General features: G+C 45.0%; 2 protein-coding genes across 5 annotated transcripts in view; one reads left to right on the top strand and one right to left on the bottom strand.

Annotated features, from left to right (window-relative positions):
* WWP2 (WW domain containing E3 ubiquitin protein ligase 2) overlaps positions 1–4,829 on the bottom strand; it is a 108,381-nt gene extending 103,552 nt beyond the window's left edge. The window contains exon 1 of one of the 2 annotated variants that reach the window (XM_081118394.1): positions 4,758–4,829. The gene's annotated coding sequence lies outside the window, so the exon portion shown is untranslated. Of the gene's footprint in view, positions 1–4,519; positions 4,604–4,757 lie in introns of those variants that run through there. The other variant, XM_081118395.1, reaches the window with a different exon arrangement.
* Positions 4,830–8,986: 4,157 nt separating this feature from the next.
* On the top strand, positions 8,987–18,361 carry NOB1 (NIN1 (RPN12) binding protein 1 homolog). 3 transcript variants are annotated; one of them, XM_081119681.1, is made up of 9 exons: positions 8,987–9,076; positions 9,197–9,329; positions 10,542–10,672; positions 11,634–11,705; positions 11,912–12,040; positions 12,125–12,319; positions 12,886–12,983; positions 13,902–14,046; positions 16,926–18,361. In XM_081119681.1, the coding sequence occupies exons 1-9, from the start codon at positions 9,014–9,016 to the stop codon at positions 17,193–17,195; spliced, it is 1,236 nt and encodes a 411-aa protein (XP_080975807.1). In that variant the 5' UTR covers positions 8,987–9,013; the 3' UTR covers positions 17,196–18,361. The 3 variants fall into 3 exon arrangements, with proteins under 3 accessions (XP_080975807.1, XP_080975808.1, XP_080975809.1); XM_081119682.1 differs by lacking the exon at positions 10,542–10,672 and having other exon boundaries at positions 8,989–9,076; XM_081119683.1 differs by lacking the exon at positions 12,125–12,319 and having other exon boundaries at positions 8,989–9,076.
* The last annotated feature ends 4,619 nt before the right edge of the window (positions 18,362–22,980 follow it).

Genomic DNA, 22,980 nt, shown 5'->3' with positions numbered 1-22,980 from the left:
GTGCGCCTTGAGTATTAATGACAAGCTAAACTAGTTCTTCTTGATGCTGTAATTCTAGGCTCTGGGAATCCTGTAATTCTTGACCCAGCTTTGAGTCAAGAAACCACTGAACACTGACCTCTAAATGAAAGGGCCTGTGTGGCAGATGAGCCACGGAAGAGCAAAACTACTCACCAGCACCAAGATTTTATTTTTAATTAGCCAGCTGTAGAAACAGGCAGAGCTTATTTATAATTAGATATCCACCCAGCATCCACTTCTTGAAAGACGTGGAAAAGAAGGGTCTGTTCAAAAGATTCCTTCTTTCCTTCACACGCTCATGCTTTTCCAGTTCTTTCCAACACTTACACTTCTTTCTTGGCCTCTTTCCTTCATCCAGCATTGAGCTGGTTAGCTTCAACTCTCCAATGGCCCACATTGAAAAACAATCATACAGAACTGAACTTTGCCAAGTGACATCCGTACAAAGACCAAACACATAAAGGGGGAGGTAGGGGTGGAGGGGATAGCACAGTGGAATTACAGGCCAATAAAAAGACTGGAAAGCTGATCTCACAACAAAACAGGAAGCAAAAAGCATGGATGACACAGAGGAAGAGGGCCTGCCCTAGGTCAGGACTGCCAAGTCTTGGTAATAGGTGTTTTCCAAGAAGTAGGTATTAACACTTGACTTAAATCATGAAATGTTTGTTTATAAGCTTCGAGGGGGAGGAACAGGAGCAGGGGACTGCAACCTTCTAAGAAAAGACTCAATTGGTTCTTTTTAAGGGAAACAGTATCTTCCCTTTTCTTCCTACTTCTCAGAAATTCCAGCGTCTATAACAGTCCGAAGTGACACAAAATCACTCAAAAGCAGCTCACAGATTTGAGTTCCTGGGAGTTTATATTTATGCGTCCACTACTGCATGTCTTACTGATGGAAGCATCAGAAGAGCAAGATTCAAATCCCAGCTCTTCCATGTCTTAGCTACATGACCGCATGTGGGTCGCTTCACCTCAGGGAGGTTCTGTTTGCTTCAAATCTATAAAACAGTGGGATGCCTAACAAACAACATGCATTCCACACGTTAGGTAAAACCAATATTTTAAACATTAGAAACCAATTAAAAACCCATCCTTCCAGACTGTCTCTTTCCCATTCTTCTTGGAAGTCTCTAAATTGGCTGCCAACCCAGAAAGCCAGACTAATTCCAGAAACTGCCCCTCAAACTGATCTCAGCAGCACACTTGGGAGAGGAGCATCCTCGAGAAAAAAAGAAACCCATTAGCTTACAGTTTTCAAAGGGGTCTTTAAATGAAAAGTGAAAAGGAAGGAAAACCAAGTTCCCTGAGATATAATACATTGCTTTGTTATACTTAAAATATCTACTGATATAATAGTATAAACTGAGATTTTATTTCAAAATTTAACTTCCGATAAGGAGCACTCCTTGGATATGTAGCCATACTACTCCATAAGTGACTTCGCCCAGTCTCTTAACTCTATATACTATCCTCGTGCTAACTGCTTCCACATGTGCATCTCCAGCTCAGGCCTGTCTCCAGACTTTCCTAACTGTCCACAATACTGTCACTTGGATCTCTACAGGCATTTCACAACCACCGTGAACAAAACGGAGCTCCAGCCCTGTGCCTCTTACAGCCTTCCCCGTTAGAGGCAATTCCATTCTTGTAGCTATTCACGCCAAAGTCACCCTTGACTCCTTTCTTCCTCACACTCCACATCCACGAACTTGGGATGTTGGCTGTACTTCAAAACAGGTCCAGGGCCCAGCCTCTCCTCACCACTCCATCACCACCGCCTGGTCCAGCCTTCATCTGCAGCAGGGCAATAGCCTCTGAACACGGCTCCCTGCTTCTAGCCTTACTCCCCTTTCTTTCTCCAGATAGCAGCCAGGGGGAGCCTGTTAAAGGGCAGGATGGACGGTGCCAACTAACTCTGAGTGAAAACCAACATGCTAATAATGGCCTGCAAGGCCCCTCCTCCACCTGCCCATCTCGCCCCTTGCCCTCGATGCCTCTCTGACCTCATCCTCCACATCCCCCCCCCCCCCCCCCCCCCCCGCATCCCTCCAGTCAGGAGCCTCCTGGCTGGTCCATGAACCTGCCCGGGGTGCTCCTTCTTTAGGGCTGTCAAATTTGTTGTTCCTTCTGCCTGGATCAATATGTCCCCATTGAGCCACACGGCTCCTTCCCCACCTTCTTCGGATCTTCACCCAACCACAGCACCTTCTCGGGAAGACTTCTCTGAGGCCCCAAACTCAAAATTGCAACCCCAGCCAACATTCCACATCCTGCTTCCCTACTTTATTATAATATCATATGCATTTTACTTGGTTTTGTTTATTGTGGCTTTCTCCAATATAATTTAATATCCACAGTGCAGATATTTTTGCCTTTCTAGTGTACTACATTCCCGGTGTTTAGAACAGCAATGTCCAATATGATTTTTAATTTTCTAGGAAACACATTTTAAGAACTAAAAAAAAAAAAAAAAAGTGAATTTAATTTCAATTATACTGTGTTTAACCCAAAAAACTTAAGTTCTCATTTAGAGGATATATTCACATTGTATTAATATTATATTTATTATATTATATTTATTTTATTAAAAATGTTAATGAGACATTTTATATTTTTTATACTAAGTTTTCAAAATCATGTATTTTCTACTCGTAGCATATCCCCAGTGCTAGCCAGCCCCATCTGTCTAGTGGCCACCATACTAAACAGCTCAACTCTAGAACAATGCCTGGCAAACAGTAGGCACAAATATTCATTGAATGAAGGAATGTTTTCCCAGGAAGAGGCAGCTATGGCATAGTACAGAGTTTTCTGAACTTTCACTACATTCTACATCCACATTTTTTCTGGGATCTATATACTTTTTCCTTAAAATGTCTTACTTTTATACTTAAAAACTACTTTAAAATAAAACTTTATATTGCTTCTATGAATGGAAAAGTATGAGTCTAAGGATAAAGGCCTGGGCTTGGGTCCCTGCTCAGTCATTCACTAGCTCTGGACTCTACAAAGCAAGGACTTTGCTAAGCCTCGGTTTCTTTATCCGTAGAAGAGGGACAATACCGACCTTCACAGGACCGTGGTAAAAATTAAAAGAGATGTTGATATAAGCCCTTTGTAAATGGCAAAGTACTCATTAAGTAAAAGAGACTGAGAAGCCCATCCAGGCCTTTTTCCGAGGCCTATCGTATTCATGTGGACCAATAACACAGAAACTGGCAAGTCTGACAAGAGAAGAGCTAGGACTTGGGTTCAAATCCCTTGTCCTCCATTTATAGCTCTGTGGCCTTCAGACGCTTGTTTATTCACCAAACACTTACCAAGAGCCCACAACATGCCGGACGACACTAGGCTAGTAGCCAAATAAGCCAAATAAGATATGACTCCTGCCCTTGAGGGATTAGCAGTCTAGCAGGGAGAATGAGACTCGTAAACAAGAAAGAGCAATCAATTGTTAAAAAATCAAGTCCTCTCTCTCACTTCTGCTTGCTCATTGTGAAATGAGAATAACACCTTCCCAACCTACTACAAAAATCAATTTTAAACGTTTATCAAAAACTCCAAAAACTTGACTCATAATACATTAGCGAAGTACTTTTTTCCCCCACTTGTAACATTGTGGGTTCAAAATTATGCTGGCTCCTGTGAATGTCCAGTGTGAACATTCACTCCAGTTATACCACATCCATGAAATTCATTTCGCTGCTGCAAATTTTAGTAAACACAAAGAAAAAAAAGATGAACAGCTTTTCACAAAGGCATTTCATCTCGAAATCATGATCCGGGTCATATCTCTAAGGCGCACAGCACAGACCTGGCAGTCACCCTACCTAGTTACAGTGTGTCAAGATAAGCAGTCACATGGCAAAGGAAGCTGAATAATTTAAACTGAAGAAAGAGGAAAAAATCATAAAGCAGCCTAAGGAGACACTGTCCAAGGTTTCAGCAGCCGCTGCGTTGCTGAGGTAATGCTGAGCTAGGTCGTCCTCAACAGTTTAGGCTAAAAGCCATTTTATGGCCAGAGCAAAGTGCCCACACTCTCTCTTTTCAGCTTAGAAGTTGATGGGATCTGGGAAAAATCTCAAAAGAAAGATGATCTGAAAGGCGAGGTTCCCAAGAACTGGAAACCCTACCCCAGCAGGGCTAAGTGGGTGTGACGAAAGCAAGAGAAGATTGTGTGATCCCTCCTGAAGTTTGAAAACTGAATGGGAACGAAATCAAAGTCTCGGGTAACAATCCTTTCCAAAGAAGAAAGAAGAAAGGCTCTCTCGGCTGGGGTTCGGACAGCATCTTCTTGATTTCTCCCTCTCTCCCTCCAGGGCATACGCCATCCTCAGGCGCCCCCTTCCAGTTCAGTCCCAAGTCGCCCCTTCCTCCTGGCCCGACCCTTCCACAAAGGTCACGGCTCTTCCTCCCTGGCACCTAAGCTCCATCCATTCCCCCTCCGCAAGGACGTGCGGTCCGCCGCCGCCCCCCCGGCTGCCTCGGCGCCCACCTCGGAGCAGCCCCCGCGCACAGCCCGCGACGCGCCCACCCCACCAGGGCGGGAGCCGGGACACCCCTCCTCGGAGGCCGGAACCGCCGCGCCAGGCCCCTCCCACAGGAAGCCACCGCCCCCCGGCGCCGGGGCCGCACCGCCGCCCCTGCCCACCCCGAGCCGCCGCCGCCCCAAGCCTGCCCCGCACCCCCGCGCGCCCGCCGCACCCCGCCCCCCCCGGGCCGGCGCTCGCTACCTGCCGCGGCCACTGAAGCGGCGCCCAACTCCTCTCCCACTTCCGCCTTCCACCGCCCGCACTCGGGCCGGGTCACGTGGCCGCGCGCGGTCACCTGACCCGGAAGAGGCTGGCCGGACGCGCAGGTGTGGACAACCTAGGCCGGGCCGGGAGGAGGCCTTCTTGTCCCGCGTACGTTTTAAAGGGGGAGCGTCTCCCGCTCGAGCTGTCAGAGAAACCGAGGCCTCGGTAGTGCGAGTCGCTTTCTCCTCCCGCCGGCCCAGGAGGCGGGTCTATTATAAGACCCGCTTTACAGGTGAGAGGAAGCCATTCAATCGAGACATCAAATAATTGATGGCTTTGGCCGTGTGGTCCCGCCGGCCGGAGGAGCATCGTCCCGCGCGCGGACAGGTGGCGGCTTCCATTCCCGGCCGGGGCACTGTTAGGCCTGTGGACTCATAGCCTCCGCGTTTTCCAGGCCTGGAAATGACTGCAGATCTTCACCGGCCTGTGGGCGATGCCTGCGCTTTTCCTAAAGGGCCTCACGTGTAAAAGTTGACATTATTTCCAAATGAGTCATTCTTTGACCTCCTACTTGTGTTGGAACCTGTTGTCAATGTAATTTATTTCAGGTGACCACAGTTTTCCTAACAGTGTGAGATTTCACTTTTTAAAAAAAAACAAAACAAAAAACAGGAACTTCAAAAAAGTCAAGTGTTTTCAGGGCTCACGTCCCCTCTCAAAGACCCTGTCCCCAGGCACCCTGTCCTACAACAGGCATTACTCTCAATTCCCTGCACGCCCCCACGGGTGTATTTATTTTTTTAATTTTATTTGTTGATTTTGACAGAGAAATACCGATTGGTTGCCCCACTTACTTGCGCGTTCACTGGTGGTTTCTTACCTGTTCCCTGACCAGAGATTGAACTCGCAACCTTGGCGCACTGGGACGACGCTCAACCCCCGGAGCCACCCGCCAGGGCTCCCCCTCCCCCTTGGACTTTTTCATACTTTGACGTCTTTGCCCTACTGGTCCTTCAAGACCTGGCTCCAAGGCATAAAACTCTGGAGGTGCCCCTTGTCACTACCCAAAAGAGCACTTTGTTCACAGCTGTTATAGCTCCCGACTCATGGTGGTATAAATTAGCTGTCAATACATATTTGTTAAATAAATGAAAGTCCTTCTAAGGCTTTAGGGGGCTTGGAAGACGACTGTTGTAGGGAAACAGAAAAGAGATTAAAATACTATTAAAAATGATAAAAGCTACAAAGTGTCTCCTTTTACAGGCATACCTAATTGTATTGCACTTCGCTTTATTGCACTGAGGTGTCGCATTTTCTACAAATTATTATTATTTTTATTTTTTTTGCATTTTCTACAAATTAAAGGCAAGACCCTCCACCAGCAAAAAGGTGATGACACTTTATTATGATATTTTCTTTATTCCAGTGTTCTGGAACTGACCCACAATATCTCCAAGGTTTGTCTATATATTAATAAGTATTCTTGCCCAGCCGGCGTGGCTCAGCTGTTGAGCATCTACCTATGATCCAGGTGATCCAGGTTTGATTCCCAGTCAGGGCACTGCCCGGGGTTGCAGGCTCAAGCCCCAGTGGGGCGCATGGGGGAGGCAGCCGATCAATGACTCTCTCATCATTGATGTTTCTATTTCTCTGTCTCCCTCTCCCTTCCTCTCTCTGAAATCAATAATGATATTTAAAAAAAAAAAAAAAAAAAGGATTCTTAATGTTTGCTTCAAGATAAAAAGGCTGAAAGCCCAATCATTCTTTTTCTGTTTCCCTAAAGGGTGGCTCTCAAGTGTGTTCTCCAGGTCAGCAGCTTTAGCATCACCTGGAATTTATTAGAAATGCACAATCTCAGGCTCTGCCCAGAAGTACTCCATCAAAAACTGAGGATTGGACCCACCAATCTGTTTGCAAGCTCTCCAGGCGATTCTGATGCACACCTACATTTGAGAACCACTGATCTAGATCATTCTCCTTCATCGTAGGGTTTACAGAATTATCGTTGCCAATTTCAATAAACCTCTTTTATTGTGTAGTCAAGCTCCACCCTCCCTTTTTAGGGGACAGTAGCAATCAATCAAAGAAGAAGAAATTAAGAGACTGGAATGAGTGGATTACATGTTCTAGGCTTGAGGTAAGAACTTGATAGGAATAATAGGAATGAATGTAGAGGGGACCCAGGCACCACGAACATTTCAGAAGTGCATCAATAAGGTTTAGCAAGGGGAGTATGGGTTGAGAGTGAGGGTGGCAATGAAGATGACTCAGAGGTTCTTCCCATGAATGCCACTGTTGGTAACGCCTTTAGTAAAAATTCAAACTCTCACTATTGAAGGAAGTTTACACTAGGGTGTGAGAGAGAATTACTTTAGTCATAGCCTTCTTCCTGAGTGAAGATGCCAAAAATTTTCCCACGGGACATGCCCGGAAGGCTAGGCTGGGGAGTAGACAGGGATTAGACCTACTAAAGATTTGGGAGGTAGTCCTGCAATGGGATAGCTGAAGCCTTGAGGATCGATAGCATTGCTGAAGGAGAGAACTTAGAGAGCGAAAGGGGCCAAGACCGTTCTGTGGAGGGTGTCCTGTTTGCAAGGCAGAAAAAGAGAGTCCAGTGGGAGAGGGTGAGAAGCCATTAGGGAGGCAGGATTGTGAAGTATCACCAAAGTCGGGAAAGGAGAGACAGTCCAGAAAAAGGAGATGGTCAGCAACGTCAGAGTCTGCAGAGCAACTGAGAAGGCAAGAAGTAAAAACCCCAAAATTTGATATGATGAACTGGAAAATTTTTAAAAAGCCTTCCATCGGGCTATTTTCAGGCAGGGCAGGAACCAGTCGGTGTCTCTGGAGGTTGAAAAGGCTAAGTGGTTAAGAACAGTTGAGATAGATGTCTGGGGAAGGAAAAAGAATTTAAGCAATTGCTGAAGGGCACTGAAGGATTTCTGGAAGTGGGATGCATAAATTATAACTGAAGGGTAAGACTGGAGTGCAGACTTGACAAAGAAGGTTTGGAATACGCCAACATCGCTGAAGGCTGGTGTCTGAAAATTCAAGACACATTCAGCCCAAATTCACCAGCATGAATTTGTCACGGGCCAGATCTCAACGCGATAGACTGTCAGGCCTGAAAGGCAGTTCAGAAATCACCCCACACCCCTCAGCTCGATTCAGCAGTGACTGACTTGCTAGCATGCCGTGTGCCTTGCTCAGGGAAGTGAGGCAAGGACGTTAAGGGAAACAAGACACAGACCCTTGGCCCTCAGTTATTCAAAATGAAGTGGGGGCACATAAGCAGCAGTCGCTATAGCACAGCGATTTTCAAAGGGGGGGGGCGCTCAAGAATCTTTAAAACATGCGATACCTGATGATTTCGTCAGGGACACTGACCTCTTTTCCCTTAGACTGGCAAATAAAAAAATGACAGCAGCCAACACGACAATAGCCGTCTGGTGTGAATGAATCAGAATTATACCTTTTTTTGTCAGATGGGAAAAATATATATATTTTTTGGTGCTGCAGAATTTGAGCATTAGCTCTGTGCCATGAGATGAAAAGGTTGACACTCGCTGCTCTAGCATGCTGGTTAAGAACGTGGCTCTGAGCTGGTCTGTCTGGGCGTTGAGCTTGTTACCACCACTTCCTAGTCATGATAGCTGAGCTTGGTTGTCTTGAGTAGCTGTCCCTTGACTGTCAATCTTACAGGGCTGTGATCATTAAATTAGGTTATCTGTATTGACTCACTTTTGAAAATTCGACTATGTACAGGCTTTACATTTTTAAATTTTTTTTTAAATATATCTTTATTGATTTCAGAGAGAGGAAAGGAGTGGGGGAGAGAGAGAGATAGAAACATCAATGATGAGAGAGTCATTGATCGAGCCCACAACCCGGGAATCAACCCCTATCTCCTGGATCCTAGGTCGACGCTCAACCGCTGAGCCACGCCCGGCTGGGCCAGGCTTTACATTTAAAAGTTAAAAAAAAAAAAAGCGTTAAAAAAAAAGCCTGGATGCTGAAGGTATTTCCTCAAGTATACCGCCCCCCTTTGCCTGGCCCCCCTCAAGGTTTGCCCCCGCCCATAGCCCCTGGGTGGGCTGCGAGCCCACCGCGCATGCGCCCAGGTAGCTTGCGCCAGGGGATGTGGGGCCCCGGCCGCCAGGGGGCGCCGCTGCGTTGCGCCTGCTCTTCCCGGCTCCCAGAGCCCCCCAGCGGGACGCAAGGGCGGCGCAGGCGCGCTCGGGGCTCGTGTGGCCAAGATGGCGCCCGTGGAGCACGTTGTGGCGGATGCCGGGGCTTTCCTGCGGGACGCGGCTCTGCAGGTACCGGGAGCCGGGGCGGAGAGGTCAGGGTCTGGGCTGGCGGCCCCGGCCGGAGCCGGAGCCGGAGCCGGAGCGCGGGCGCTCGGGTGCGTGAGATGAGCTGGGCCGGTCTGTCTGCAGGACATTGGGAAGAACATCTACACCATCCGGGATGTGGTCAGCGAGATTCGGGACAAGGCCACGCGCCGGCGACTCGCCGTCTTGCCCTACGAGCTGCGTTTCAAAGAGCCGTTGCCGGAGTACGTGCGGCTGGGTGAGTGCCTCTGCCCCGGTGTTGTGGGCGAAGCTGGTCCCCAGGGTGCAGGTGGGACCGGCTCGGGTGCGAGTCGGGGTCTGGCTACTTTATCAGCAGTTGAATTTAGAAACTTCAGGTTCTAAGGAGGTCGTGGTAGGAAAGAGGCTTCCTGAGTCAGGAGTCAGCCGGGCTCTGCCAGTTACCGGCTCTATACCCCCGGGGGCGGCGCTCAGACTCCCCGGACTTGGGTGGCCCCGTCTGTAAAATGGGCGTAATGACAGCACCTGCCTCAGAGGTGGCTGGGAGCCTTGAGTGAGGACTTTGTCACTCAGCCTAGTGCCCAGCGCTTTGCAAGCTTCAGATAACCCAGATTTCTTACTCTCGCCCATTCTTTTCAGTAGATCAGAGCGATGACTGTTTTGGTTATGGAGGCCCCGCCTCAAATCAGGAAAAAAGGGGTGGCTTTTGGCTTTACGTTAGTCCTGAAAGAAAACTAAACAATGATGACTTGTCTTAGGAGTCAGCGTTGTTCTCTTAGGGATCAAGGTGACTGGAAGTGTTTTTAGGGGTTAGAGGCTGATGGCGGAGATGTTTCACGACACTGTTAGTTTGTGACTCCTGTAGTTTTTCTCCACCAGCTTACTGTGAGATCTTTCACAAGTTACTTCATCTTTCTGAGGAAATACTAATACAGTTGTACTTAATAGGATTCGATTGAAGGGTGAAATGAAAAGCTTTTAACACAGTGCCTGGTACATAGTAAGTGCCCAGGGAAATTGCTGCTGTTACTTAGTATCTGCTTTTTAGGAAGTGTGAGCAGTATAGTTATTGTTCCTTGTGACATTGTGGCACAAGACGTCCTTCTATTAATATGTCAGAAAATTTTATTGTACTGTGTGTGTTGTTGATGTCTCAGGAGAGTAACAATAGTAACAGCTGGCATTTCTTATGGGGGATTGTGTGTTTAATACACAAAAAGTGCCCAATATTTGTTAACAAAGCAGCCAATAATGTTGTTTCATCATAGACTACGATAGCTATTGGTTGGATTAACTTTCCATCCCATTTTGGAACCTGGTCATCCATTGAAAAAGATGGGGGAATAGATGATAGTGTTAAGAGGTATTTCTTGGTATATTGATCCTAAGTTCTTTTCATACTTTCATTATAGTTATCTAAGGTCATATGACTTTTTGCCTTTAAATGAAGTTGAGAATCTTTTGTTTACAGTGACTGAGTTTTCAAAGAAAACTGGAGACTATCCCAGCCTGTCTGCCACAGACATCCAAGTACTGGCACTTACGTACCAGTTGGAAGCAGAGTTTGTTGGGGTGTCACACTTAAAACAAGAACCAGAAAAGGTAAGTTGGGAGGATTGTTGGTTTTATTTGTTTTAACTTTTTTATTTTGGAGAATATCAGATATACAAGAGTAGAGGGAATGGTATAATGGACCCAGGGTCCCTGCCATTCTGCTTCCACGGTTATCAAGTTATGATCTGTCTGCTTTCATCTCTACTGACCCTCAGCCCTTTTGAACTTAGGCATCATATTTCACTTGATAGATATTTCTTGGTGTCTCTCTTTTAAAAAGTAAACACAAAATCATTATTAGCCTTGGCCGGGGTTGCTCAGTTGGTTGGGTATCATGCCGTGCACTGCCTAGGTTGCAGGCTCAATCCTGCTAGGGGACGTGCAGGAGGCAGCCAATCAGTGATTCTCATCATTGATGTTTCTGTCTCTCCCTCTCCCTTCCTCTCTTTATGAAATCAATAAAAATTTTATATTAAGAAAAGAAAAATGCAGAAAGAATAAAAATCAACAGCATTTTCACTTTTTTTTTTTTTTTTCTAGAAAGAATTCTTTCCACAAGCAAGAACAATAAATGCTAGTTTTGGGGTTTTTTTTTAAACCTCTGATACCTTCACAATTCTGAGTTCCTGTTGTGCTTTTAGGGACTTGCCTACCTTGAGTAGGTTGAAGAGACTAATGGATCTATGCCTGGGCCCCATTGGCTGTTTGCAGGCCAAAGGATTTTGGAAGCCAAATAATTAACCTTATCATAATTAATTTCAAATAGTGTTGACAAAGAATTGCTTTATCTCCTCTGCCTTAAGTCATCAAAACCGTGGTGGACTCACATCCCATGACCAGGGATCGAACCCACAACCTTGGCATATTGGGGACAACGCTCTAACCAGCTAAGCTACCTGGCCAGGGTTCCAGTTTTTTTAAACATTGAATATCTTTTACTTCAATAACTGAGAGAAATATCATTTTCTCTTTTAATTACTCTTCCATTTTCTTTTTTTTTTTTTTAAAGGTTAAAGTGAGCTCATCAATTCAGCACCCCGAAACTCCTCTACACATTTCTGGTTTCCATCTGCCCTCAAAGGTAATTCCTTAGACAAGTCATGCTTGCCCTGCCCTTCCTGCTACAAGTCATATCTCCACAAATTGACTATTTACAGAGAACCAAATTTACCTGGACTAATGGTATAATTTGTCCCGCCCTGTCTGATCTAACTTGTAGGTCATATATATCATTTCATCTGTAACCCTCTCAATGTTCTAGTTTTAAAATTATTCTTTTAACCTCAGCCTAAACCCCCACGAGAAACAGTGGAACGTGAGCACCCAGCCGGTGAGCCCGAGGACCTAGAATTCAGTTCCTTCATGTTCTGGAGAAGCCCTTTGCCTAATATTGATCGTGACTTGCAGGAGCTGCTGGTAAGGCCCTGACTGACCATCTCCTCTTGGTGACAAACTGCCGCTCCTGTGGGCTGGGAGCGTGCTGATTCTGTTGTGTTTCAGATTGACGGAGGAGAGGGTGTTCCAGGTGAGGAGGAGAAGGAAGAGAATGGGTTTGAAGAAAGAGAGGAAGATAGTGATGACGAGGGGGGGTGGATAACCCCCAGCAACATCAAGCAGATCCGGCAGGATTTTGAACAGTGCACTGTCCCGAGGGACGTGCGTGTTGGCTGTGTGACTACAGACTTTGCCATGCAGGTGGGTGGAGTGGGCGTCAGTTAGTCCTGGGCTTTGTGTCATACCCGTCATGGGCAGTGGTCCCTTGGAGGTTTGGGGGTTGGTACAGAGTCATTATGTAATGGTTCTAGAAACTGCCTCTGCTCTTTGGTATTTTTATAGTTTGCTTAGAGGCTAGGAAAATCATAATATGACGAAATTATATAGGATATTAAATTTTTTATGTTTGCTATTCATGATCTGCTGATGCTCTCCTTTCAGTGTGTCTAATGTCCTTTGCTCAGGTAAGTACTTGGAGAAAGTAAAGAGAGTTTCCAGCCCAGAAATGAGTATATTTGCTCTGACAAAATAAATGTCTCTGTTAAGAGATTCCTAATGAGCACAGGCCCCAGCTCTTGAGGTACATCCTGGGTCCTTGTCCTAGTTTGCATGTCTTGAGAAGCATCCTAAGCTTACTTTTCCTCAGCAGAAGCCCTTTAGGAGCCCAAGCAGGGTTTGTGAAGTTCCTTTACCTATAATTATACAGATGTTAAAAGAAAATTGAATCGTGCCCTGAGCTCAGCTCTGCTTTAACTTGTTGGCTGCAGAATGTTCTGCTTCAGATGGGGCTGCATGTGCTGGCGGTGAACGGCATGCTGATCCGAGAGGCCCGGAGCCACATCCTGCGCTGCCACGGCTGTTTCAGGTAAGTTCCTGATAATCGGACCCAGTGCCCTCTGCTGAACACGCTGCCCTCTTCCTCTCTCTCCTACAAACTTCCCAGAGAGCCTTGCCTTGTATACCTCACTCACATGTATTCCTCATCCCACCTGAAACCCCTGGGACAGAGGTGGCATAGGGTTTAGGGTGTGGGTTCTGGAGCAAAGAACCCTCTTCATTGGGTGATAAGTACTGAAATGTTTATGGATGGAATGATATCAGGGATTTGCTTTGAAATAATACACAATGGGAGGTCCACCATTGGGACTTTAGTGGATAGGAAAGAGGCAAGGCCTTGGGGTCTGTCCTAAACACACGCACCCATTCAATCATAGCAGCTTTATGGTGTTTCCTCTATAATTTGTTAATAAATTCTTGGCACCTCCAGAACCACTTCCTGGCTTAAAGCCCAGGCTCATATTTGGGGACACAGTATTTAGAACTGTAATAATATGCTCCTTGAGAAAATACAGTGATGTTAAGAGCATTGATCCTGGACCCAGATTCCCTGGATTTATATCTGCCCTTAAGAGCTACATCACTGTGAACAAGCTGCCTTACCTTGCCTCAATTTCCCCATCTGTAAATTGAGGATAGTAGCTACTATATAGGACTGTTTTGATGTGAAACTTGTAGATTAATGCCTGACAAGGGTTCATTGTTAATGTAACAATATGCTAATTATCATTGTGTCATTTCCCTTTGTGTCTGAGAAATACAGCTGCAGTTTGCTTATATCGTTGGCATGAGGCCGGTGGCCTTGGTCTGTGACGTGAAGTGTGGTTTAGACTTTCTCCATTTCTTGTCGTGCCATCCTCCTCTGAGTCCTGTGGCTCATCTTGTGCTCTGGGGACAGGGTTTGCTGCCTGTGGCTCCAGTACAGTGCATTCTTTTACGTCTCCAGGACAACCTCTGACATGAGCCGAGTGTTCTGTGCACATTGTGGAAACAAGACCCTGAAGAAAGTGTCTGTGACTGTCAGTGACGACGGAACCCTGCAGATGCACTTTTCCCGCAACCCCAAGGTGCTGAATCCTCGGGGCCTCCGGGTGAGTGGCTTGTCTCACTCTTCCAGCAGCAGGGCCTAAGGCTGGGAAGGCGAGGCCTCAGCACCAGCATCGAAACAAACAAAGGACAAAAAATGTTTGTGGTTTCTACAAGGTAGCTCCTGAAAGCTTGCAATTTAGGTATCAAGACAGGTGGGGGCCAGTACGTGACAGAGCCTCCACGTGAGACTTCGGAGGAGTTTGCGGTGTAATGAGAAATAACCAGTAATTCCAGGCAGTAAATGTAAGGGCCAGGTGCGTGTGGGGTCACAAAGAGGGAGGCCATTTACAACGTGGTGGGTAGATTTGGGCAGGTGGTTGAGGATGGGCACAATTTCCAGAAGCGTGGGGAACCAGAGAGGAAGAGACCTGGGCTGGATACGCAGCCGCGTGTGTTTTGAGGAATCCTGAGAGAAGGCTTGAGAGACAAAGGACTGTGAGAGTAGCCAACCTGGCATGAGTTCTCCAAGTATGGCCACTGTCTAATGCATGAGAATTTTACTTTCTATTTTGAAATAATTTTAGAGTTATAGAAAAGTTGCAAAAATAGTACAAATAATTCTCATCTATCCTTCACTTAGATTTCCGTATGTTAATCTTCTACCACATTTGTTCTATCGTTTTATACACTAGTCCCCCCCTTATCCACGGTTTTGCTTACTGTAGATTCAGTTACCCGTGGTCCACTGTAGTCTGAAAATACTGAACGGAAACTCCAGAAATAAACAGTTCATAAATGGTGCACCATCCTGAGTAGCATGATGAAATTTCACGCTATATACGCTCCCCGCCTGTTGGTCACTTAGCCGGTTCAGTTATCAGATCAGCTGTCACATTACCGCAGTGCTTGTGTTCAAGTAACCCTTATAGTGGCCTAACGCTACCTCACAATGCCTGTGTCATTCACCTCGGTTCGTCTCATCACGAAGGCACTGCACCATCTCACACCGTCACAAGATGGGTAAGCACAGTGCGATAAGGTATTGAGAGAGAGACCGCATGCACTTAACTCTTATTACAGTGTGTTATAATTGTCCTATATTGTTAGTTATTGTTAATCTCTAATTTATAAATTAAACTTTATCATAGATGTGGATGTACAGGGAAAAACATAGTATATATATGGTTTGGTATTGTCCGCAGTTTCAGGCATCTACTAGGGGTCTTGGAACATATTCCTTGTGGATAAGGGGGGACTACTGTGTGTGTGTGTGTTGGTTTTTTCCCCTAAACCATCTGAGAGTGCATTATATATGATGATCCTTTGCCCCTAGATACTTGAGTATTTCCTGAAACAAGGGCATTGTCTTACATAACCACAATATAATTATCAAAATTAAGAAGTTAACGTTACTAAAATACCACTGTCTCTATGGACCATATTTAAACTTTACCATAAATTTCCCTTATAGCAAAAGAAGGTGTGGTTCATTTTGGTCCAGGATCTAGTCTAGGATCACACATTACATTTAGTTGTCATGTCTCTTTAGTCTCTTTTAGACTGAAGTGGTTTCTCTAGTCTTTGGTCTATCATGACCTTGACATTTTTAAGAGTATAGGCAAGTTACTTTGTAGAATGTCCCTTCCCTTGGGTTTGTCTAGTATTTCCTCATGGTTAGATGTAGGCTGTGCATTTTTGACAGAAACACCAAAAGTGATGTGTGCTTTTCAGCACCTTGTGTCAGGAGATAAATGATAATCAGTTGTCTAATTTACTGGTGATAGTAACTTTGTTTCCTTGGTTAGGGGGTTTCTTATGTAACCACAATATTATCAAAACCAAGAAGTTAACATTGCAATACTAATACTGTCTAATCAATGGACCATATTCAAACTTTGCCACAAATTTCCTGTAAAGTTATTCTTTGCAATAAGTAACTTATGGAAAGTTATTCCAATACTGTGTAAATGTTGTTTCTCCTCAAACTTTAACTCGTGGTTAGTTACCTGAAACAGTTTTTACAGTGATGGTTGCCAGATGGTGATTTTCTAATTCTATCACTTTCCACATTCTTTACCTGGCATTCTGCTGTAACAAGGAACTTCCCCTCTTAATGTGTTCGTTTATATGTATGTGGTCTGTGGACTTTTATTTTCGTCTGTAGGCTGTGATCCGTCACCATCATTTATTTAGATGCTCAGACTTTATGGAGGCCCTTCAAGCTGGCTTCTGTGTCCTTCTGACGTGTCCCAATTATTTGAACACTTTCTTGCTTTCTGGCACAGCAAGATGTCTCAACTCTTACACTGCCTCAGCCCTAGAAGCGGCCATTTTTCTGAGCAGCTCTTGGTCTTTATGGAGAATGGATTTTCGAAGCAAACATCTGGGCACTGGGTGTGTTCATTGTCCTAGGATGTCATTGATTCTCAGCCCACGGTGGACAGAAATGGTGACTATGTACATGTGTGTATATATACACATGTATTAAAAGTTGAATTTATAACTTCGATTTCAGCTCTACCACCAGAGTTCATTCTACCCCCCACTCGTCATATTCAGGACATCTTATTAACACCATTTTCCCTAATTAACTATTTGCTCAACACTAGAATATATGTAATTGCTTCAGAACTGCTAACATAGACCATTGTGGAAATGGCACTTGCTTACTCGAGTTCTGCCTGTATACCTAATTTTTCTGTCTTTAGCTGAGGGTATATAGTGGAAGTGCTGTGTTGGGTTTTTCACCTGAGGGCTGAGGGGAGGGTCAAGAGGGAAGATGCGTGTCAGGTGCTCAGTGCGTAGCAGGCGGTGAACGATAACTCCACTGGTGTCACCCGCCTGCATCCAGAGCGGTCAGTAAGCTTGACGTTCACAGGGTCTGACTCATGTGAATGTGGGTCGCCGTCCTTCTAACGGCCTTTCTTTGTCTTATCTGCAGTATTCGCTTCCCGCTCCCAAAGGGGGCAAATACGCCGTCAACCCTCATCTGACTGAGGACCAGCGCTTCCCTCAGCTGCGACTCTCCCGAAAGGCCCGGCAGAAGACGGATGTGTTCGCCCCAGACTACGTAGCTGGGGTATCTCCCTTTGCAGAGAACGACATCTCCAGCCGGTCAGCTACCCTGCAGGTCCGAGACAGCACTTTGGGAGCCGGGAGGAGACGGTTAAATCCCAATGCTTCCAGAAAGAAGTTTGTGAAGAAGAGGTGAGGCGCAAGTGCCACAGGCAGACGACGCTGCTGCAGCTGCCGTGTTCTGGAGTCTCGTTTCCCTGGCTCTGCCTGCTCCAGAACCATCTGGATGGAGAGAACAGGCCCAGCTTCTGTGTGCTGCTTCCTGAGGCCTGTGGAGGGGTGGGTTGGGTTTGTGGTTGAACTCGGTCATGCCCTGGCCTGAGAGCACCCATAGAGCTGGGATTCCTGCCACGTTGAGGGGAATTTGATGAGAACAGAAAGAACAGTGCCCTGGAGCAAGTCTTCAACCTCAAAAGAAGGGAACTTTCAAGAGAGAATATTTTTCTAATAAATGTGGTTGTAAGCTTCTGTGCATTTTCATTAAATAGGTCAAATTTTTCTTCTTAAGTAATTTGAAGGCTAACACTTAAGGGCTTATACACCAAGATCAAGCATTTAGATTTAGATTTTTTTCGAGAAAGTATACTAAGTTTGTTACAATAAAACTAAGCTCTGCCACTTTCTGTCATTCAGGAAGTTCAGTGCTGGGGCCTTTCTCCCAAGATGCACCCATTGTTCACATTTCTTCTCATTTGCTTTTTACCTTCCCATACAACTACACAAAATATCTCCTTGGAAAGGGCTGTTCTTCTATGTAACCACAGTACAATGATCAAATTCAGGAAACCGGACACATTACTTTTGTCTAATGTGTAACAATTCACGTTTTACTAAACTGTCCCAATACTGTCCTAGCATTTCCCCTCAATTCTAAAGTTGCTCAGCCTTTTTCTTGTGAAATTGACATGTTTAAATAGGACAGGCCAGGTTTTTAAAATATCCCTCCATTTGGATTTGACAGACTGTTTCCTCAATGGGATTGAGATTTTCACTTGGGCAGGAACGCGGCCTGAGTGGTAATTAGGTCCTCAGTGCATTGCACTAAGTGATGGTAACTCTTGACAACTTGGTAAGTGAACCTGCTGAGTGGAAATGTTGAACATATCAACATAACTGTGTGTGTGTTTATGTATTTGGAGGTAAATTCTCATTAATGAAACCCCTTTGTGTGATTAATACAATGATGAGACTGTAATTCTGTGACCCGAGGTCAAGAGGAAGGGTGGTGCATATTTACTAATAGCTGCTTAGATCTCTTCAAACGCTGAGAATTGACTGATGTTTAAGAAATGCTTGTGGATTAAAAAAAAAAAAAAAAAGGACACTTGTGGAATTGAATGTATGACTCAGACCAGTTTGGAGAAAATAGTCAAGCAGCAAAAAATGTTTCTTCCTTACTTTCAGTCTGCTCTTGGAAATAACAAATGAGTTCCCCCTCCCTGAAGGTGTTCGTGCAAAAGCTGAAGAGTTACTAGTGGGATGAACAGGATCGATGAAGCATTGAAGAGGGGGCTCTTCTGTTCCTTAAACTCTGTGGTCTGACACCAAGACTCGATTTGCTCTATCAGATAAAACCGCTTCACAACAAAGGCGTGCCATTTCAGTGTGACCATAATGGGTTAAGCCCAATAGAGAACGACCTACTTGACACAACATATAACATGACAAAATTCCAGTAGAACACACAGGAAGTCCAACGTACGGTGTGCTTTGTGCAACAGTGACTGGTGGTGAGACGAGGGCAGGACAGGATGGGGCTTACAGCAGAAGAAGCATTTCTCCCCTAGTCCCAAGGACCTGTTCCCTCCAGGGATACTTGACTGGTAGCCACAGGAACCACAGAGGACAACAGTGCCCAGGTCCCCAGACAGACCCGACTGTGGCTCTGAGCTATTGTGATCCTGTCATCCACAGCCCAGAAAAGCAAGAGAGCTTTGGGGACTTATTGTGCAAAAAAGCAACCAGACATGTGGGCGCAGTACCTTAGCAGGTCACTAATGGGGATGTTTATGATCTTTCAGTGGGAGTGGGGGATGGGGGGGCTCCTGAGGATTCTCCTACCCCTGCTTTTTGTTTCTAGATCATGAAGGCTATCGGCAGAGCTTGCTATAGCCCCATGATGCTAGCCTGCTTCCCGGGGACTCTGGGGAGGCCCTGAGGACAGTTTTCAGTTGACACACAATGACTGGGCCATACATACTCCTGGGACAGGCCTGCTCAGATAAGACCAAGGAAATTGGGCAGTCTTAAAATTCACAGCAAATTAAAGCTGAAGGAACCTTTAAGACAATGCAGCCCAAACCCAGATTTTTAAAGATTAGGTGACCAAGGCTCAGAAGAGCACTAGCAGTTGACCCAGAGTTAGACTCAAGAATTCTGATAGCAAGTAACGGCTGGGAGCTGGCTCTGGAGTCCAAGGACCCAAGTTCAAATTCTAACTTGCTGTATAGCCAGCCATGGACAAGTCACATAACTACTTGGATCAAAAACCTGAATATAAGCTAAAACTATAAAACTCGTAAAAGTAACCACAGATATAAATCTTCATGGCCTTGGATTAGGCAATGATTCTTAGCTATGACACCAAAAACACAAGCAATAAAAAAGTTTGGTAAATTAAGACTTCATAAAAATTTGAAACATGAATCCAAAGGCACCACTGAGATAGTGAAAAGACAACCCAAAGAATGCGAGAAGATATTTGCAAATCTGTCTATCTGATAAGGAACTTCTATGAAGAACCCTTACAACTCAATGATAAAACAACAATCCAATTTTAAAATGTGCAAAGGATCTGAATAAACATTTCTCCAAAGAAATATATAAATGGCCAACAATTACATGAAAAGATGTTCGGCATCGCTAGTCATGAAGGAAATACAACTCAAAACCACAATGAGATACCACTTTGCACACATGGCATGGTCACAATAAGACGGACAATAACAAGTGTTGGTGAGGAGAAACTAAAACCTTTGGTACATTGCTGGTAGAAATGTAAAATGGTGCAGCTTCCTAGGAAAACAGTTTGGCAGTTTCTCAAATGTTAAACATAGTCACCAGCAATTCTACTTCCAGATACCTACCCAAGAGAAATATATAGCTATGTCCACAGAAAAACTTGTATACAAATGTTATAGTAGCATTATTCATAGCAGCAAAAAGTGGAAACAACCCAAACAGTCATCAACTGGTAAGTGGATAAACAAAATGTGGTATATCCATACAATGGAATATTATTCAGTCATAAAAAGGTACAAAGTACTGATACATGCTACAACATGGATGAACCTTAAAACATAATGCTAAATGAAAGAAGACAATCTCAAAAGACCACATAAAGTATGATACCATTCAAATGAGATGTCCAGAATGGGTAAACCCACAGAGACAGAAAGTGGAGTAGTGGTTGCCTTAAAACCAAAGGGTGGAGACGGGGTGGGGACAGGCAGGAAGAAGAGTGATTGCTAATAGGTACCAGGTTTCTTTTGGGGGGATGAAAATATTCTAAAATTAGATGCTAGTGATCATTGTGAAATGCTACACATATGCTAAAAGCCACTGTATTGTCCATTTTATTATTTATTTTTATTGACTGATTTTGGAGAGAGAAACATTGATTTGTTGTTCCACTTATTTATGCATTCATTGGTTGTTTCTTGTATGTGCCCTGACCGGGGATCAAACGCGCAACCTTGGTGCTGTGATACACAAAATGAGTAAGAAAACAACTGGATTTGCCCTTCCTCTCTCTCTAAAAATAAATAAACTGTCCTTTTTAAAAAAAAGTATACATATCACAGAAACAACCAAAGTTCCTTGTCAATTCCATTATAATGAACTCTCATCAGATCTTTAACCACAGGTATTGTAAGTCTTTTGTCATTTATAGACAGTTATTACTCTGATGCTTTTGCAAAAGTGAGATTCGTGGAACGGACCCTCCCAGGTACTCCTGACCACCGACACCACTGTCAAATGACAAGGTGTCCAATGATGGCTGCATATTTCACAACTGAAGGTGGCCCCACCTGGCCTCTGGTTCCGTGCAAACACTGGAGACCTCAAAATCCGATGGACTAGAAAGAGAAGCAGCTGATATCAAAGTAGGCTGCTTCTTCCCAAGGTGCCAGATCAAAAATGTTTCTTTCCACGCCTCCTTCCCTCTTTTCCAAATTCTTAGATCATGAAGGTCTACATGATGCTTTTTGGTTTTGGTCCACTCTTTTGCCTCACTCTGGCCTGGAAAGGTAATTCTACTGTTCATGTGTCTCAGGCCATTGCAAAGTGGGGTAATCCAACCTCCAAACATCTGCTGGGTTTGCCTTAATGCTGCTAATGATCCTATAGTTCTGCCCGTCACAAAATTCTCCCTGATTTCCAATGCCTCCGTTTCTCTGGAACAGTCTCAGCCCCCCCTCTATCATGTCATAGTCCCTAGCTCAGGAGTCCATTCCCCTCCCGACTCTGATTAGCAACCCCAAATCCAGGGAACCTGCATCCAGGCTCTGTACATGGAAAGGGACACCAGGCCAGGGTAACCAGAATGAAACCGTGTGTGGTCTACAAACCCTTACATTTTACTGGCTGTCCACCTCTCCAGTCCCGAGTCACAGACTCAAATGGGAATTACCAGGAGACATTCATGATTCAAAAGTCACTTCCTTTGGCAGGTCCCTGGCTAAGAGTAAGTGCAAATGAGGCTATGATCAGGAGCCTGTCCTTCACTCTTGAAAATACTGCAGTCAACTGTAACTGGAAAATTAAAATAGGATTTAAAAAATAACTAAAAAATAAAGAAAATATTGCAGAATCTGCTGCTTAAAGCAATAGCTGCCCCACAAAATCCCTAGAGACTCTGGCCAAAGTTGTTCTTGATACTAAGAGAGCCCCCCTCATTATCGGTTAGCTGAGCAAGGAGGTGTTCGTGCCACGGCCAACATCACTTGCGGCACTGGGACTGGCACTTCAGGGCAGGTTGGGACTGAACTACAGACGATCACTGAATCAGCCCGTTGGCATTAAAACCGTGACTCCTTCAATGAGTCTCTGACTTATTTAATTCTGATTGCTCTGGGCCTTGAAAACCATAGCTCCGAAGTGCACTCCAGACATTGAGAATTAATTACCCTACTTGTAATAATCATAGTATTTCCTTGGTGTGCTGAATTCTCTCAAAAGTTTTAAATGGCCCTGAACGGTGTGACTCAGTGGTTAGAGTGTCGGCCCACGGACTGAAGACTTCAGGCTCCATCCCGGCCCAGCTGCAGCACATGGGGGAGGCAACCAGTTGATGTCTCTCTCTCTTCTCTCTCTTCTCTCTCTCTCTGTCTCTCTCTCTCCCCCCCCCCTCCACTTTCTCTGAAAAACAATGGAAAAAAATATCTTCGGATGAGAATTTTTTTAAAAATCAGTTCTAAATGTGTAATTGTAGCCACTAACCACCAAGCAAACGATCTTCCTAAGACTAGAACGTCAGAAAAGAATCAAAGAGAATGACTTAGAGAATGTGAGCCCAGTGTCGTGACCTGTAAAGACCACACAGATTCAGCAAAGGCTAAAGCCTTCAATGTTTGATCACATCTCTCAGGCTGAGTCTGATCAAAGGGTGGATTTGTTAAAAATAAGACAACAGGCCCAAACTAGAACTGCCTATGTTAAGCCTCACATCACCAAATCCAGACTTGAGGACAGAAATGGACTATTTAAGCTCCTAAACCAGTTAATCAAGAAGTGCCTGACTGCCCGGTGGGCATGGCTCAGCGATTGAGAACATGCAATTTTAATTACCCTGTGGCTTTACACGAAGTCCTACTTAGGGCAACTAAACAGAACAGAGTAAAAGTTAAATCTCTGCAAAGTAAATCTCCTAGGATCCAGGAGGTCGGGGTTTGATTGCCCGGGTTGTGGGCTCGAACCCC

This window comes from Miniopterus schreibersii, assembly GCF_964146895.1.
Source record: "Miniopterus schreibersii genome assembly, chromosome: 18".
Classification (NCBI taxonomy): Eukaryota; Metazoa; Chordata; class Mammalia; order Chiroptera; family Miniopteridae; genus Miniopterus; species Miniopterus schreibersii.
Note: the sequence above shows the minus strand (reverse complement) of the source record. Positions and strands in the feature narration are given on the sequence as shown.